General features: G+C 46.1%; 1 protein-coding gene across 1 annotated transcript; it reads right to left on the reverse strand.

Moving 5' to 3' along the window:
* Positions 1-411: 411 nt before the first annotated feature.
* Positions 412-12,434, reverse strand: LOC116988219 (claudin-23-like). Its single transcript, XM_033044773.1, has 2 exons — positions 12,237-12,434; positions 412-1,168 (listed from the first exon to the last, which is right to left on the reverse strand). Exons 1-2 carry the CDS (start codon positions 12,328-12,330, stop codon positions 546-548), a joined length of 717 nt encoding a protein of 238 aa, XP_032900664.1. The 5' UTR covers positions 12,331-12,434; the 3' UTR covers positions 412-545.
* Positions 12,435-19,314: the final 6,880 nt, after the last annotated feature.

A 19,314-nucleotide genomic window follows, 5' to 3' on the forward strand; every position in this document is an offset into this window, starting at 1 on the left:
TAGCCTTTCTAATGTTTGCTTGCACACGCTTGACTGAGTAAGCCAGGACTAGTGTGTACTGCCAATTCTGTCTAAATGTATTTCTGGAGGTTGCATTATTTGCTCTTCCCCTGTTTTGCCCAGCCACCTATGCTTCTGCCATTGTCTCTCCCTGCCACACATTCACCTCATTACACACTTGGATGACTCTTGGTCACAAGTTCTCAAGCCAAGATTTTTATAAAATAAAAGACTGAACAATTTTGTTTCTGTTATGTTCCAATGACATTTTATTCTGAACATTTGGTTCAAACATTGTTCTGGAATAGAATCTTCAATTCATGAAGATCACAAGACTGTGGAGTGGAGAGTAGGAGTGGGGGGGGGGGGGGGGGGGGGGGGGGGGGGGGGTTACAGCCCTATTGGCCACAGTGAATTATACCGAGCTTCAGCAACTAAATGAGGGCAACACACAGAGTCAAACTGCATTTGACATTTAGCACATTATTGGTGTGAAACAGCCTGTTAGACACAAATGAGCATGGGTAGTCCACAGTTAAATGATCTTAGTAATCAACATCATATGTTCGTCTGGCATTCTGTCCTGATTCTCCACATTTCTTGCATTTTGGACAGGTGAAACTCAGGGCAAGGGCCAATCCACCAACCATCTCAAAGCAGCTTCCTGCCCAGCCAAAATACAGGGAGCTTCCACCCTCGTACTGGGTGTCGGTGTCGGGGCTGATTTTGTGCAGCAAGGTCGTGTAGAGAGTGAGTGGCGTGATGCACAGAGATCCAGCCAGGATAATGACGATCCCACTGGCCCCGGCTACATTCCGCAGCGGGAAGTCCATCCAGCAGCGTATCCCTACACTGGCCACAATGATCCCCATTCCACACACCAGGAGAGAGCTCAGCATGAGAGCCCTGGACCACTGCACAATCTCATCCCTCTGGTACAAGGTAGTCACCGGCCAGCACTGTTTGGTGTCCTGCAGTTCCAGGCATGATTCCCACAGTCCGTCAGACTTCACCGCGATGTTCTTCCCCAAGTTAATGGGCCCCTGTCGCCACTGTGGTGTCAAAACTGCCACAAACACCAAGACCAGGCCGACAGGAGCACTGACAATCCCAATGATCATCGGTGGTGGTGTCCGCATGTTGCTGATGCTCACGATCTGATGGACACCTGTAAGGTGAAGAGACAAGAAAGAAGTCAGCACCAATGAAGAACATTTAGTAACAAAAGGCTTCACACTAGAAAAAACGAGAGTCAGTCTGACTGAGACCTTTGAGTCTCAAAGGAGAAGTGTGCGTGCAGTGAATTTCAAATGGTCAGATGGCAAGCACAGTGAGGAAACAGACCAATGTTCCCGCTGGTGGTACATACCAACTATTGGCTGGGAGGAAGGAAGCATATCTGCGCCCATTTCCCCCCAAATGTTGAACAATGGGAACACCTTAGATTTGAGAGCTCCCAATTTCTTATCAATTAACAAATTTACTTGCTGGACAAAATTCCACTACACTGTGTGGAATGTGCATGATCTCCCTATAGCCCCTCTGGGCTTTCTCCTGTACTTCAGTTTCTTCCCACATCCTAAAACAATGCTGCGTGTCAGAATAATTGACCACTGTAGGTGCCATCAGTGTGGGTAATGGTGATGGAATTAGGAATTAGGGAGATGCTAATGTACACGTAAGAGAATGGGTTACAGAAAATAAGTACGGGAATGGGATTAATAGGACGACAGATCGCACAATGGGCTAAGTGTTCGGCTGGCAACCTGAAGGTGGCCGGTTCGAATCCTGCTTGGAGTGTGTACTGTCGTTGTGTCCTTGGGCAAGACACTTCACCTACCTTTGCCTGGGACTAGAGACGGAAATTAGCTACTGATTGGCTACAATCTAGCATATTTACATGCAAATGTTCATTAATATGCACTGTCCCTATAAACAAATTATTATTATTATTATTATTAATAGAATTTTTCTAAGAGTTGACGTGGGATTCTGGGAGGAATGGTCTCCTATGTGTTGAGGAATGTGAGCATTGAGTGGAGAAGGGCAGCAGTGGCGCAGCGGAAGAGTTGCTGCCTTGCAGCAACAGCGACCCAGGTTCGATCCTGACTACGGGTTCTGTTTGTATGGAGTTTGTGACTACGTGGGTTTTCTCCGGGTGCTCCTGTTTCCTCCCATATTCCAAAGACGTACAGGTTTGTAGCTTAATTGGCTTTTGTAAATCGTACATTGTCCCTAGAGTGTAGGATAGTGTTAGTGATGGAACGATTGCTGGTCAGCGTGCATTTGGTGGCCCAAAGGCCTGCTTCCACACTGTATCTCTAAACTCTCAAATTCACCATCTATGTTAATAAGGAGAACTCCCTTGGTTCAACAAACCCCAGTGAATTTAAATGAACCTCAGTACTATCCATCAAACAACATCTTCCATCTAATGACATTTCTTCCAATCCCTGCAATCACATTCTGTACTTCCTTGTCTACCCCTTGCACGTCAGAGGAAGAGAATACACTGGGAGTCAGCTGCAGGCACATTTGACCTCTTATTCTTCCCCTGGATTCAAACCCACTTGAATGGAGTCACCAATCTCCACTGAAAAAGAAAGCTGGTCTTCTACATAGCCGAAGGAGGTCTCTAACATGTCATTTTTTCAAACTCTTCTAAACTCGCCAATTAGGTCGCCCAAGTGGGACAGCCCTTTTACTCTGGAAGTTCATGCCAGGTTAGTGGATGCCCTTTGTCCAGGATAATAATAATAATAATGGATGGGATTTATATAGCGCTTTTCTAGAATACTCATCCGTGTGCTCTTCACAGTGAGGAGAACATCAATCTATAGGAACTTCATTCATGATAATATACTGTATATCCCTGATGCCACTGATTCTATTTGGAGGAATTTTCAGTTTTAAAATAGATGTTAATGCAAAAAAGGAGAATTATAGAGGTGTATAAAATCATGAGGGGTCTTGTGATGGTGAAAGCACATAATCATTTACCCGGGGTAGGGGAATGAAGCACTGGTGAATCTCTGGAATTCTCTGCCACAGAAGGTAGTTGAGGCCAGTTCATTGGCTATATTTAAGAGGGAGTTAGATGTTGCCCTTGTGGCTAAAGGGATCAGGGGGTATGGAGAGAAGGCAGGTACAGGATACTGAGTTGGATGATCAGCCATGATCATATTGAATGGCGGTGCAGGCTCGAAGGGCCGAGTGGCCTACTCCTGCACCTATTTTCTATGTTTCTAGAGGACATAGGTTTAATGTGAGAGGGAATTATCTAATAGAAGCCTGAGGGGCTGACAATAAACTCATCTCAGGGGCAATTTTTCACATAGGTGTATGAAATGAGCTGTCAGAGGAGGTCATTGGGGCAGGTGCAGTAGCATTTAAAGATGCTTGGTCAGGTACATGGATAGGAAAGGTATGGAAGGATATGGCCAAATATAAGAAAGAACTGCAGGTGCTGCTTTAATTTGAAGGTAGGCACAAAATGCTGGAGTAATGCAGCTGGTGAGGCAGCATCTCTGGAGCGACATAATGGGCGAAGTTTCATGTCGAGACCCTTCTTCAGACTGATGTCAGGGGAGGGGGCAGGACAAAGATAGAATGTAGGCGGAGACAGTGAGACCAGTGGGAGAACTGGGAAGGGGGAGGGAATGGAGAGAGAAAGCAAGGGCTATCTGAAATTAGAGGTCAAGGTTCATACCGCTGGGGTGTAAACAGCTCCTCCAATTTGCGCTGGGCCTCACTCTGACAATGGAGGAGGCCCAAGACAGAAAGGTCAGATTGGGAATGGGAGGGGTAGTTGAAGTGCTGAGCCACCGAGAGTTCAGGTAGGTTAAGACGGACTGAACGGAGGCCTAGTGGCGGCGCGGCTCTGGCTGCAGCGGCTCTCCGGCAGTCCTGTTTGTTTTGTGTTTTTTGGGTTGTTTATTTTCGTTTTGGTTAGTCTAGTTTTGGTTTTTAGTTTCTGTTTTGGGGGGGGGGGGGGGGTTGAAACGGGGCTTGCTGTCTCTCCCTGCGGGGGAATGCGACTTTTTTGTCGTATTCCCCTTCTCTGCCTCCGTCTGCGCTGAGGCCTAATGGCGGAGCTGGCGACCTCGAGGCTCAGGAGGCAGAGCCCGCCAGGACTCGCACTGAGCTCGCTCCCGTGAGGACGGCCCGGCTCGGGGCTGGAACAGGGCTTCCGTGAGGGGCTGTGACGCTCCCGTGAGGACGGCCGGCCCAAGGAAGGAACGGTGCTCCCGTCGGAGTGGCCGAGCTCGGGGAGGTACGGCGTTCCCAGCCCGAGGGAGGAGCGGCGCCCAGTCGGGGCGGCCCAGCCCGAGGGAGAAGCGGAGCCCAGTCGGGATGGCCCAGCCCGAGGGAGGAGCGGCGCCCAGTCGGGGTGGCCCAGCCCGAGGGAGAAGCGGTGCCCAGTCGGGGTGGCCCAGCCCGAGGGAGAAGCGGTGCCCAGTCGGGGTGGCCCAGCCCGAGGGAGGAGCGGCGCCCAGTCGGGGCGGCCCAGCCCGAGGGAGGAGCGGCGCACAGTCGGGGCGGCCTGGCGCGAGGCTGAGACGGTAACGGCACTCACGTGAGGGCGATCCGGCTCGGGGCTGGAACGGTGCTCCGGTGGCTGGGACGGTGTTCTGGCGGCGGTGGCCTGAGTCCGGGGTTCGGCCGCGGGCCAGCAGCTGCGTCAGCAGGACTGGTGGGCGGCAGCTTCGACCACCCCGGGCCGCGGTGTTTGAGCCGCGGGACAGTTGTAACATCGCCCGGGGGGCATCGCCTCAGCGCAGAGGGAGAAGAGGAGGGAAGAGACTGGAGACCTAAGACTTTTGCCTCCATCACAGTGAGGAGATGTTGGGTGGACTCACTGTGGTGGATGTTAATATGTGTTTATTGTTGTTTTTTATTGTATTGTATTGTATGTATGACTGCTTCAATTTCGTTCAGACTTCGGTCTGAATGACAATAAAGGCTATCTAATCTAATCTAATCTAAATTTAGCAAAACGATCGCCGAGCCTGCGCTTGGTCTTGCCAATGTAGAGAAATTGACACCTGGAACACCGGATACAGTTGATGAGGTTGGAGGAGGTGCAAGTGAACCTCTGCCTCACCTGGAAAGACAGTTTGGGTCCTTGGATGGAGTCGAAGGGGGAGGTAAAGGCATCTCCTGTTTCTCCAAGACTTGTACACAAGCAACCAAGTGGAGGCACAAGAGACTGCAGATGCTGGAATCAGGAGCGTAAGGAGAGTTGCAAGAGGAACTCAGCAGGTCAGTCAGCAACTGCAGAGGGAAATGGACTGTCGAAGTTTCTGGTCAAGATGAAGGGTTGCTACTAAAAATGTTGACTATCCATTTCCATCCTCAGATGCTGCCTGACCCTGATTTCCAATAGCAGCTCTCCTTATTTTGTTTCCAAGTGTCGTCTCAACACTAGCTCCACAAGGTGCCCATTTCGAAGTTTCGGGGTGCAGGATAAAGGCTTGGATAAGAAGGTGGAAATGACAAGGATCAGAAAATGGAAAATTATATCTTACCAATTTGCTAGAATTTTTAAAAGAGATAGTTAAGACTAGTCATGTTGTAAAACCTGATTGGCGTGGATGAGTTGGGCTGAAAGAACCTGCATCCATGCTGCATTACTCTTTGACTCTATAAAAGTTCCTACTGTCTATCTTGAGGATCCAAAAATTAGTTCCACCACCAACATTGTCCATTGAAATTAGTCCATGTCCCCTCGTAGTTTTTTTCACGCTCTTGGTCCGCTTGTCTTTCTCTGTACCCCTTGTGTAGAGAAGTTAAACCCTGGGACAAAGGTTCTGATTGTCTACCCTATCTATACCTCGTGTGAAAGATACATCTTCCAGATAATTTTAAATGGTCAAAATATGGAAACAAGGAACTGGTTTACCAAGGAAAGACACTAAATTCTGGAGTAACTCAACAGGTCAGGCAGCATCCTTGGAGTACATGGACAGATGACATTTCGGGTCGAGACCCTGCTTCAGAGTTCTTATATGGTCGTTGTGTACAGTATATCTGAGCTCCTGATTTCTTGTCTTGATCAACCTGGATTGCAATGTCCAGCATGTATTTCCCCTGAAAAGGATTTATCTTGTTGTAATATTCTGCTTGTGAAACATCGCACGGCACACGTTTTCTTCTCTGTTGTAGCAAAGACAGCAGAAATCATTGACTGAGGAAAAATACACACACTCTGGTAATAATGTGCTGCTGTTTTTAATGTCCATTCAGCGTGTTCCTTTTACCCCGTGCAGTTTGCTGCAGTCGAGCATCAAATGACAATAGACTTGTCCGCTTGGTCTGAACTGCGAAACGCTAATTAAAAAGCAGGAAGTGGGAAATGGGACACACTGTGCACACCGCGCCAGTCAAAGCTTTGGGATTTGTTGCCAAGATTTTAGAACAGAGTTAGCAGACACAGAGACAACCTGCGTTTGATCAGCAGCCTCTGCTGGTTTTCACCTATTTAGCAGTGGGAAGCAAAGTTATTCGGGGGTCACCGATCACCAAGGGGTAACCATAAAAGACTAAGAAGCAAATCTGAACTGAATTATTGAATCGTCAATCCCAGGATCTTTATTAGAATTTCAAAGTCCTACCCCATGGATATCATTCTTCTTGGTGTTGCTTTAAACCCATCGCTAGGAAAGATGTGTAGAAAGGAACTGCAGATGCTGGTTTATCCTGAAGATAGACACAAAGTGCTGGAGTAACACTGGAGACCCTTCTTCAGACTTGATCTATACTCCCTTTGTCCTAATTTCACACCTTACACTTCCTTATCTATGTATCTCCCTCTCCCCTGACATCAGTCTGAAGATGGGTCTCGACCTGAAACGTCACCCATTCCTTCTCTCCACAGATGCTGCCCGTCCCGCTGAATTACTCCTGCATTTTGGGTCTGGAGAAAAAAGATGGGCGAGGTTTCAGGTCGAGACCCTTCTTCAGACGGGTCCTTCTTCTTCTGGAGAAGGGCCCAAGACCTGAAACGTCACCCATCATTTTTCTCCAGAGATACTGCCTAATCTGCTACCTGTCGGTTTTGTGTCTAGGAAAGATGTGTTATTCCGTGTCAGCCCTGACTTCAACCTCACGTTTTTTATATAGGTGTATTGCAGGCATCCCTATATAAAGGTCGGGATTTATTGACCATCCTCAATTTCCCTTCAGCGGGTGCAGTAAACATATTTGATACAAATATACGACTTACATGGCCATTTAGAGATTCACTGACAATCCTACAGACACATGCCCGCCAGATCTAGTGAGGGTGGCAGATTATCCCCTCTGCGGTACATTGTGAACCAAAGAGGGGTTTTTAATGATAATCCACTAGTTTCATGGTTGCCATTATTGATACTGGCAATTAAACGTAGCAAATCATTTCATTAATTGAATTTAAAATCCTTGACTACCGTGGTAAATCCAGCTCTCTGAATTAATAGTTCAATAACTTTACTATCCCAACTGTCCTGCCTGGACAACTCATATCCTTCATTATTTTCAGATTTCTGGATCTTATTTTCCCAGATAGATATTATAACTTGGAACTCAGTACAATAAGGAGCAATTGAGGCAAGTAGTGAAGGAGCAAATGGCATTTGAAGCGGAAGCTACGGTATATGGAGAACAGAAGAGACAATTGTTGTAAGGGATATATATACATAGACAAGGTTAAATGAAGAATAGCAGGTGGAATCAGTGGAGAATAAAAACACCATTGGATTGCATTCAATGCTCTGAATTCGAGGTTGCTGTTGCAATGAACTAGTAGGCTCAATGGGCTGAATGGTCTTCCGTGGTGCAATGATTCATTGATTACCCTGATGTCAACTTTTATTAACTGTGACTTTCCTTTCTGCTTCATTTTCAGACATGTACTAAAGTGTAGTGAACCAGGAATGTAGGTCAGAAACCTACAGTTCATATATTCATAAATTATGGGATTGGAATTAGGCAATTCGGCCCATCATGTCTACTCCGCCATTCAATCATGGCTGATCTATCTTTCCATCTCAACCCCATTTTCCTGCCTTCTCCTCATAATCCCTGACACCCGTACTAATCAAGAATCTGTCTTAAAATCTCTGCCTTAAAAGTATGCATTGACGACCTTCATAGCCTGCTGTTACAATGAATTCCACAGATTCACCACCCTCTGTCTAAAGAAATTCCTCCGCCTCTCAAAAGGTACGTCCTTTTATTCTGAGGCTGTGGCCCCTGGTACTAGACTCTCTCATGAGTGGAAACATCCTCTCCACATCCACTCTATCCAGGCCTTTCACTATTCAGTAAGTTTCAATGAGGACTTCCCCTCATCCTTCTAAACTGCAGTTCAGAGGTGTTTCCTTTCAATACAACTCCCTCTGTCTAATACCTGTGGTAATTTTTTAATTGTTTACGTTTACAGTTTAGTGTTTAATTTGCCGCGTGCTGTAATTCTCAACCTGGAATTACTGATACAACATTTGGTAATCGGGGTCTTGAATCTACACCTTGGGAGGCAGATGTTCCCTGTGTCAACACCACTAGCCGTGTCCTCTTCTCAAACTTCACCATGCAATTCCAGCACAACATCAAACTGACTTCACAAAAGGGGGACAGATCACATTGAATGGTGGTGCTGGCTCGAAGGGCCAAATGGCCTGCTCCTGCACCTATTGTCTATTGTCTATCAGTACAGATGTCCTAGCCCTTGTAAGGAATTGAGTTTATTTTCCCAGGTGAATGTTAAAAATCGTAATCATAATCATACCTTATTAGCCAAGTATGTTTTGCAACATACGAGGAATTTGAGTTGCCATGCAGTCATACCAACAAAAGCAACAAAATACATTTAAACATAAACATCCACCACAGTGACTCCCCCACATTCCTCACTGTGATGAAAAAACTTCAATCTCTTCCCTTCTTTGTCCTCCCACGGTCGGGGGCCTCGAGCATTCCGTTGTCGGGGCGATCTTGGCTCCCGCAGCTGGCAGTCGGGCCCTCGGCATCGGGGAGATCAAGTTCCAGTATCTCTATTCAAGATGCACAGATTTAATTGATGTAGTTGAGGCCAGTTCATTGGCTATATTTAAGAGGGAGTTAGATGTGGCCCTTGTGGCTAAAGGGATCAGGGGGTATGGAGAGAAGGCAGGTACAGGATACTGAGTTGGATGATCAGCCATGATCATATTGAATGGCGGTGCAGGCTCGAAGGGCCGAATGGCCTACTCCTGCACCTATTTTCTATGTTTCTATCTATTTCATCGAGCACCCATCCTAACTTTGGGAACGTTATAAATCTATCTGCAGTAAGTGACAGGAAAGTCGATATAAGTCTATACAGCAGATTCTATATAAAGCACCAAAGATATATGAGAACGAACGTGGCTTATGAGGAATTCGGAGACTTGGGCTATATCGTGGTTGTTTGGTTCACCTTGGATGTCTATAGCCACAGACCACGATGAAGCTCAGGGCCAGGGAAAGCTTTGTGCAGGTTGTACTGTACTTCAGAGGGTTCAGGGCTCAGATTTGTTGCTGTCAGGCTCATGAAACAATGACAAATTCAGGCAGCCATTGGAAAAAGGCACAAGTGCTGGAGTAACTCAGCGGGCCTGGCAGTGTCTCTGGTGCCCGACCCGAACCGTCATCGACCCATGACCTCTAGAGATGCTGCCTGACCTGCTGAGTTACTCCAGCACTTTGTGTCTTTTTTCGAAATTATTATTGAAGTCAAGGAGTCAAACAGCATGGAAACAGGTCCTTCAGCCCAATCGGCCTTGCCAACTAGGTTTTGTAGCTGACCTAGTCCCACTCACCTCTGTTTGGTCCTATCCGTGTAGCTGTCCAAATGTCTTTCAAACGTTGCCATTGTACCTCTATAGCTTCCTCTAGCAGTTTCTTCCATATAGACACCACCCTCTTTGTGAACATATTGCTCCTCAGATCTCTTTTAAATCTTTCCCCTTTGAACTTAAACTACTGCCCTCTAGTTCAGCGTTCCTCGACACTGGGAAAAAGACTGTGGCCGTTCACCTTATCCATGTCCACCGCGATTTAGTAAACCTCTACCAGATCAATACTGGCTTTTTATTCCAGAATGCAGAAAATCATGATTACATGACATTATTTGTCATTAATCAGTGGCTACAATGATCATCACATTTCATATATTGAATCACCTGGAGGCACAGATCCCCATGACAACCAGCAGTGAGTTCTCAAAGGATGCACTAGCTCCAATCCGACATTCAGTTCTAATAAATTCTTCTTTAGTTACACCTCGCTCATGCAAGATTTCTATTGTACCAGAATAAAGTGTAATGATTTGAATTACGTTCAAGTTTCACTCTTTTTTCCTGCAATAATTTTGAAATATTCAATGCAATCTATTGTGTTCGAACAAATTTGAATTGGAATATGATATTGTTAAAAGATAACCTTTCGCCTCTGGGAGAAGTCACATCCTGAGTGATTTAGTTTAGAGATATAGTGTGGACACCGCACATCTTGAGGAAATGCAATTCCTCCTAATGGATAAATCAGACCAATTCATAACGAGTTGGTCTCCATTTGTCGTCTTTTTGGAATCATATGGTGCAACACAATTGTAAAAGCTAACTGTTTCAGGACTGGACGTGGGATGGTCAAGATTATAAACAATGATCTCTTTACTTCTTTTCTTTATGTCTTATTCTCCTTTTTCTATTTTCTTTTCCTCAACTTTCTTCACTCATTTGTCTTTTTTCTTTTTCTTCACACGCTATATATCTCACGTCTTTCTATCCTTTACTATCTAATTTATTTTTCTTATTCTTATCTTTCTTTATTATAACAAAAAAAATAAGAAGCTGTACATAAAATGTATTATGAAAATATATATTAGGCACTTTGGTGCCATATGATTGTACTTACTTCTAATAATATAAAATATATATTTTTTTTAATTTAATTTATGTTTAGCGAGTTAATTTGAAATGGTAAATGTGATTAGTTTTGGCCAGGGTTTGATTTTAACGATTAAAAAAATGAAGCTAAAAAAAAAGAAGAAAAAAAAGAGATATGGTGTGGAAACAGGTCCTTTAGCCCACCGACTCCACACCAACCAGCAATCATTCCGCACACTAACACTATCCCGCACACTCGGTACTATTTACAATTTTTACCAAACCCAAGTTCACCTACAAACCTGTATGTCTTGGGAGTGTGGGAGAAAACCAGAGCACCCATGGAAAACTGTACAGACAGCACCCATGGTCAGGATCGAACCCGGGTCTCTGGCGCTGTGAGGCAGCAACTCTAACACTGTGCTGCCGTGTCGCCCATGATGGATCCATCTATTTGGTATAAGAATTTACATGAAGTGAGCTTTTGATTTGCCAACAAAGCTGTAATAGGAGTCCTGAATTCCCAAGACAAAATTTTCATGCAGAAAGCCCCTGAAATGAGTAAAATAAAAGCAGAAATCACTGGAAACACTTAGCAGGTCAGGCTGCATCTGTGGGGGGGAAAACAGAATCAACGTTTCAGATCTAAGACACTTTGTCGGAACCTTCAACCTGTAGCATTAACAGTTTATCTTGCCACAGTTGCAGGCTGACCTGCTGAGTTTTCTGTTTTTATTGTGAATTTCCAGCACCTGCTGACCGGAGATGGCTGATGCAGTAGTTGACCATTTTGGGAGAAGATGTGAGCTGAGGCACATTGTTGTGAAAGGGAGGTGACGGAAGGAGCTTAGGTCAGCATCTAATCCTGTGCCTCACCCTGCCCTGGCCCTAGCTTTCATGGTTATCTTTTGGCACAAACTCTTTTATGATTCTATTACTGGTTTTTATCACCCACGACATAACCACACACACACACACACACACACACACACACACACACACACACACACACACACACACACACACACACACACACACACACACACACACACATCACACACACACACACACAGATCAAAGCTCCGATCTATTCCTTCCCGAATTCTGATGCCATCCTCCAAATGCAGATTCTGCATTCTGCACCTAAAGTACCAATTTCATCAATCTCAGACGTCGAGCCAAGCGTGTCAACGTTCCCGTACAAAAATATTAGGTTTTTTTCATGCAAAAATCGAATTGGCAGGTGCATCAGTACAACAAGTGATAGAGTAACTGATGCAGGAGGTCTGGCACTCTCATAACATGCTGTTCAGTGCCAGACAAAGAGAGAGAAAAACATACACTTACACGGTGCGAGCTTGCACAGAAGCTTCCTGCAGTCAGAGCCTTGCTGTAACCACGCTGACAAACAACTATCCCTCAGAAAGCAGCTCGTCTTCATACAACAGCGATCTGTGGCAGTGATGTCCCACGAATGGTCTTCCTCTCCCCGAAACAGCTTCACACCTCCCCTTGTGGTGGTGGGGGGTGGGGGTGAGGGGGAGTTATCAACTCCACCGACCACAGCCAACCAGCAATGGGAGCTGGCTCCTCCAACACAAATAAACATACTGGAGTGAAGGCTACGGAGAAATGTAAGCAGATTGGATTTTCAATACAGTCTGTAACTCTGTAACTAGTTTAAAAACAAAAATGTGTTTGTGATTGAACTTCTCAATACTGATTCTTTTGTTGAACATGAACTATTGGGGAGAGTTGCCTGCATGTTCACCTTGCTGGAGAGGTGAATGGGCATGAATTCTGCTGGGTGGATTATCCTCACTGATGAAGTGACTGACATTGGCCCTATGGGATGCCCAGTGACCAGACATTAATACTGCTTGGTGAATCATAAACTATCGGTAGGACCCGCCCGATCATTAACTCTGCTCGCCAGCTGAGTGTCGCAACATTAAAAAATAGCATTGCATGCTGATGTGCTTCAAACAAAAAAGTTATTTGCTCGAAGGTAGACACAAAATTCTGGAGTAACTCAGCGGGACAGGCGGTATCTCTGGAGAGAAGGAATGGGTGATGTTTCGGGTCGAGACCCTTCTTCAGACTGATAGAGTCATAGAGTCATAGTGATACAGCGTGGAAACAGGTCCTTTAGCCCAACCTGCCAACATGTCCCAGCTACACTAGTCCCACCTGCCTGCATTTGGTCCATTTTGCTCCAAACCTGTCCTATCCATGTATCTGTCTAACTGTTTCTTAAATGTAGGGATAGTCCCTGCCTCAACGACCTCCTCTGGCAGCTTGTTCCATACACCCACCATCCTTTGTGTGAAAAGGTTTCCCTTCAGATTCCTATTAAACCTTTTTGTCAGGTGAGAGGGAGATACATAGATAAGGAAGTGTAAGGTGTGAAGATACGACAATGAGAATATAGATCAAGGAAAATGTAGAATAGATCATTGTTAGCTGGGAGACAAAAATGCTGGAGAAACCAGCGGGTGCAGCAGCATCTATGGAGCGAGGAAAATAGGCAACGTTTTGGGCCGAAACCCTTCTTCATACTGATGGAGGGTGGGGGGGGAGGGGTGGGGAGAAGAAAACCGTATGTTAGCTGGGAGTTAGCTGCTTTTTTATTTCTGTTCAAAGCAAACTGAAGTCAAAATGTAGTCGGAGACAGTAAGACTGGTGGGAGAACTGGGAAGGGGGAGGGATGGCGAGAGAGGGAAAGCAAGGGGTTACTAGAAGTTAGAGAAGTCAATTATCATGGGGTGTAAGCTACCCAAGTGAAATATGAGGTGCTGTCTCTTCAATATGTGCTGGGTCCCACTCTGATGATTTGCTTGCCCTTAAAGGGCTTGACTCTCTCTGGAGTCCGGGTGTCTCATTGTCCTGAGACTTCATAATCTATCTCAGGGTCGACGCCGTGAAGATCTACATTATTTGTCAAGTTCTTGAGGGCCATAATTTAATGCCATCGGAAAATTATTCATCGGAAAATGATTCTCCTGCAGCAGAGTTACACGAAACCATTAATATAAATGAAATGACAAAACTACTTTAGGGAAGCCCAGAGGCACAATGGTAGAGTTGCTGCCTTACATCAGCAGAGACCCTGGTTCAATCATCCTATGGGTGCTGTCCACATGGTATGTTCTCCTTGTGACCACGTGGGTTTTCACCAGGCGCTCCAGTTTCCTCCCACAGTACAAAGGTTTGTAGGTTTATCGGCTTCAGTCAAGAGTAAATTATCCCTAGTGTGTAGGATAGTGTTAGTGTACGGGGTAATCGGCTGGTTGGCGCAGACTTGGTGGGCCGAAGGGTCTATCTCTGCTCTGTATCTTTAAAGTCTAAAGTATTCTCTGAACAGAACCCTGGGCACACTAGCATGTAAATTACTCTTCTCCTCTCCCCCACCCCCACCCTCTTATCATCCGCTCTCTTCCCAATGTCTCACCTAGATGCGTGCACATTAACAACCCCCCCACACCCCCACTTTTGCTCCCCTTTGCCCTTAACCCCTCCCCCCCCCCCCCACCCTATTCCCTTCCACCTATAACCCTTCCTCTGACCACATTTCATACCTCTTCTTCTTATCTCACAGCTTTTTCTTTTCTTTTCATCTCTGGCCTTTGTCCAACCATCTACCAGTCAACCTCCCTCCCTCACTGGCCCCACCTCTCTTACAGTTTTCTCCCCCCCCCTACATGCAGTCTGAAGAAGGGTCCCGACCCGAAACATCACCTATCCATGTTCCACCCAGAGATGCTGCCTGACCCACTGAGTTACGCTGGCACTTTGTAAATAAATCGCTCTGCCCATCCAGATGCCTCTTTCTTTCGGTTACGTTCCTTTCAACTCCTTGTGTCCAGAGTTTTCACATTTAGACTCTGGAATGACATGTATTCAAATCAAATCGCTTCATTCAAATCGTTTGAGCCGAGCTGAGGAACAACATGAGGTACACAAAAATGCTGGAGAAACTCAGCGGGTGCAGCAGCATCTATGGAGCGAAGGAAATAGGCAACGTTTCGGCCCGAAACGTTGCCTATTTCCTTCGCTCCATAGATGCTGCTGCACCCGCTGAGTTTCTCCAGCATTTTTGTGTACCTTCGATTTTCCAGCATCTGCAGTTCCTTCTTAAACACATTAAAAGGAGACCTGAATGTAACCAGGCTACAAATGTGCGCAATCTTTGATTATCATTCAGTGACATCTCACTCACTTGGTACTACTTGCTTTAATGAGATCCTTGCCATGTAGTCGACGGGTTCCTGTGGATATGGTTCCCTCTGTGGTGGGGTGATGATGACAGGGCAAGAAAGGAAGATCTGATCTCCTTTGGTGTGTGTTGCCATGGAGAGAGTGGCTGCTGTTACATGCACTCAAATTCCCCATCTTCTGTTAGTTTCCACGGCAATGCAGTCGCAATAAAATACTTTGAAGGCCTTCCAGTTGTTTGCTAAAAAAGCCCAAGGCTGAGTTGTAATTGCTTCGTACTACCATTCAATAGATCCCTGTCTCAACCCATGCTCCTCACAACTCTCTCTTCTGTTCTGTTCATTTGCTCAGTGATCTGTGGTACGCACCTGATTGTGGATGCAATGGAAATATTTTATCCCACGGTGAAAATAAAGCATCGAAAACTAGTGACAGGGAGAGATTAACCAGAGGTATACACTACAGTTTACTTTCTCTTTGTCAGCTTCCACCTCTCATCCGTCTACCTCTGTCACCCACCGACTGTTATCCTTCTCCCCTCCTCACCCAGGCATCACCTATTGGCTCCTGTCTCACCTCTCCTCCTCACCCACTTTCCACTGACTATCTTCCTGCTACACTTTACACGACACTACGATTTAGACGAGGGAGTTAAATGTAACATCTCCAAGTTTGCGGATGACACAAAGCTGGGTGGCAATGTGAGCTGCGAGGAAGTTGCTATGAGGCTGCAGGGTGACTTGCATAGGTTGGGTGAGTGGGCAGGTGCATGGCAGATGCAGTTTAATGTGGATAAATGTGAGGTTATCCACTTTGATGGCAGATTATAATCTGAATGGTATCAGATTAGGAAAAGGGGAGGTGCAACAAGACCTGAGTTTCCTTGTACGTTAGTCGCTGAAAGTAAGCATGCAGGTACAGCAGGCAGTGAAGAAAGCGGATGGCATGTTGGCCTTCATAGCAAGAGGATTTGAGTATAGGAGCAAGGAGGTCTCACTGCAATTGTACAAGGCCCTGGTGAGACCACAACTGGAGTATTGTGTGCAGTTTTGGTCTCCTAATTTGAGGAAAGACATTTGTGCTATTGAAGGAGTGCAGCGTAGGTTCACCAGGTTAATTCCCGAGATGGAGGGACTGACATATGATGAAAGAATGGATCGAATGGGCTTGTATTCACTGGAATTTACAAGGATGAGAGGATATCTTATAGAAACATATAAAAGTCTTAAAGGATTGGACAGGCTATATGCAGGAAACACGTTCCCGATGTTGGCGGAGTCCAGAACCAGGGGTCACAGTTTAAGAATAAGGGGTAGGCCATTTAGGACTGAGATGAGGAAAAACTTTTTCAGGCAGAGAGTTGTGAATCTGTGGAATTCTCTGCCACAGAAGGCAGTGGAGCCAATTCACTGGATGTTTTCAAGCGAGAGTTAGATATAGCTCTTAGGGCTAACGAAATCAAGGGAATTGGGAAGAAAGCAGGTACTGATTCAGGATGATCAGCCATGATCATATTGAATGGCGGTGCTGACTCGAAGGCCCGAATGGCCTACTCCTGCACCTATTTTTCTATGTTTCTATGTATCTATGAACTCGTCCAGTGTCTGCAATGAGGTAGGTTGGAAGATCAGGACTGTATCCCGGCTTATGCGAGGATCGTTCCGTCGTCAGGTAGCAGAGGGGAAGAAGCTGTGTGATGATCTGACAGACACTGACAGACACTGAAAAGACCAAATAATACTGAAATGCATGCACAGTTTTACAGTAATCGGGATCTTTGTAACCACTAAGCCACACCTCATACACACCTCACAGCCCAGAATCTGCAATAAAAACTAGTGGGTAGTCAGTCTCTGAAACATTATCCCTTGTCAACTCACTGAAGTGTGAGATTCCTTGAAGAGATTGCTATTAAACTCTTGGTCTTAGAAGAAGGAATTAATTACAATTTAAAGTAACAAAAACTCTCAAATCTAGGACCAAAATAAGGTTTAAGTTTTTTTTTTAATGGTTAAAAATAAACTGTTGGTCTGGTGGAACTGAGCCATCGTTCCTGAATTAATGTTTTAGCAGTTTGTTGATGCAGAATTTATTGAACAAGATTAGGACACTCAGCCCATCGAGTCCACTCCACCCTTCGATTGTGACTGATCTATTTTTCCCCCTCAACCCCATTCTCCTGCCTTCTCCCCGTAAGCTTTGACACCTTTACTAATCAAGAACCTATCAATCTCTGCTTTGAAAATATTCAATGACTTGGCCTCCACAGCCGGCAGTGGCAATAAATCCCACTGATTCACCACCCTCTGGCTAAAGAAATTCCTCCTCACCCTGTTCTGAGAATGTGGGGAGCTTTGCTCCATGTTAGAAATGTGCTGTGGTGGCTGTGGAAGTGACTGGACACAAGTTGCTTTTACTCTCTATGCAGCCTATGTTGTAGTGGAGGAAAAGACACAGAGTGTTGGTGTAAGTTGGTGGGCGGCACGACTCACGTCGCAGTGGCCTCTCCAGTCCGTCTGTCTTTTTGTTATTTTTTGTCCCGTTTTAATGTATTTTTTATTTTTTTTTGATGGGGTATGTGTGTGTGTGTGTGTGTGTGGGGGGGGGGGGGGCGGGGGAGACTTTTAAAATCTCTCCCCTGCACGGAGAACCCGACCTTTTCCCTGTCGGGTCTCCGTTGTCGTTGGGGCGGCAACGTGGAGCGGCCTCCGGCAGGAACGACCTGGGGCTCCAGTCGCGGACCTACGGACCTACTCACCGTCGTAGAGCTGGCCGAGTTCGGAGCGGGTGGAGCGGTGGTGGCGCGCTGCTGCGATCCGACCCCGGGGATTCGGAGGGTTACCGCAGGTCTGGTGGACAGTGACACCGGGAGCCCGCGGGTCCCTGGTGGTAGACCGCTTTTCGAGGCTTCCGCAACGGCGACTTCTCCCGCCCGAGTTTGGGGTCGAGGAGTACCTGGAGCGGGGCCTTACATCACCCGGCGCGGCTTCAACGGCTGCGGGACTTTGCTAGCGCCCGCCGGGGGCTCCAACAACAAGACCTGGAGCAGGGCCTTGCATCATCCGGCGCGGCGTTAATGGCCGCGGGACAATTGCCTTCGCCCACCGGGGGCTTTGACTCTGACATCGGGAGGGGAATGGGGAGTGCAGGGGAGAGATAAGTTTTTTTGCCTTCCATCACAGCGAGGAGGAGATGCGCTGTGATGGATGTCTGTGTAAATTGTGTTGTGTCTTGGGTCTTTTTTTCATGTGTGTATGACTGCAGAAACAACATTTCATTTGAGCCTCTATGAGGTTCAAGTGACAAATAAATTGTATTGTGTATTGTGTATTGTGTAAATTAGTGGCACCATTCAGGCAGCATCAGCTGAAGGCATCAAATTCTGATTTAGTTTGAAGATTAATTAGTCCCCACCTGAAATGTTACATAGAAACATAGAAACATAGAAAATAGGTGCAGGAGTAGGCCATTCGGCCCTTCGAGCCTGCACCGCCATTCAATATGATCATGGCTGATCATCCAACTCAGTATCCTGTGCCTGCCTTCTCTCCATACCCCCTGATCCCTTTAGCCATAAGGGCCACATCTAACTCCCTCTTAAATATGGCCAATGAACTGGCCTCAACTACCTTCTGCGGGAGAGAATTCCAGAGATTCACCACTCTCTGTGTGAAAAAAGTTTTCCTCATCTCGGTCCTAAAAGATTTCCCCTTTATCCTTAAACTGTGACCCCTTGTTTTGGACTTCCCCAACATCAGGAACAATCTACCTGCATCTAGCCTGTCCAACCCCTTAAGAATTTTGTAAGTTTCTATAAGATCCCCCCTCAATCTTCTAAATTCTAGCGAGTACAAACCGAGTCTATCCAGTCTTTCTTCATATGAAAGTCCTGACATCCCAGGAATCAGTCTGGTGAACCTTCTCTGTACTCCCTCTATGGCAAGAATGTCTTTCCTCAGATTAGGAGACCAAAACCGTACGCAATACTCCAGGTGTGGTCTCACCAAGACCCTGTACAACTGCAGTATAACCTCCCTGCTCCTATACTCAAATCCTTTTGCTATGAATGCTAACATATCATTCGCCTTCTTCACTGCCTGCTGCACCTGCATGCCTACTTTTAATGACTGGTGTACCATGACACCCAGGTCTCGTTGCATCTCCCCCTTTCCTAATCGGCCACCATTCAGATAATAATCTACTTTCCTGT

The sequence above is a fragment of the Amblyraja radiata genome, chromosome 27 (genome assembly GCF_010909765.2).
Source record: "Amblyraja radiata isolate CabotCenter1 chromosome 27, sAmbRad1.1.pri, whole genome shotgun sequence".
In the NCBI taxonomy this organism is placed as follows: Eukaryota; Metazoa; Chordata; class Chondrichthyes; order Rajiformes; family Rajidae; genus Amblyraja; species Amblyraja radiata.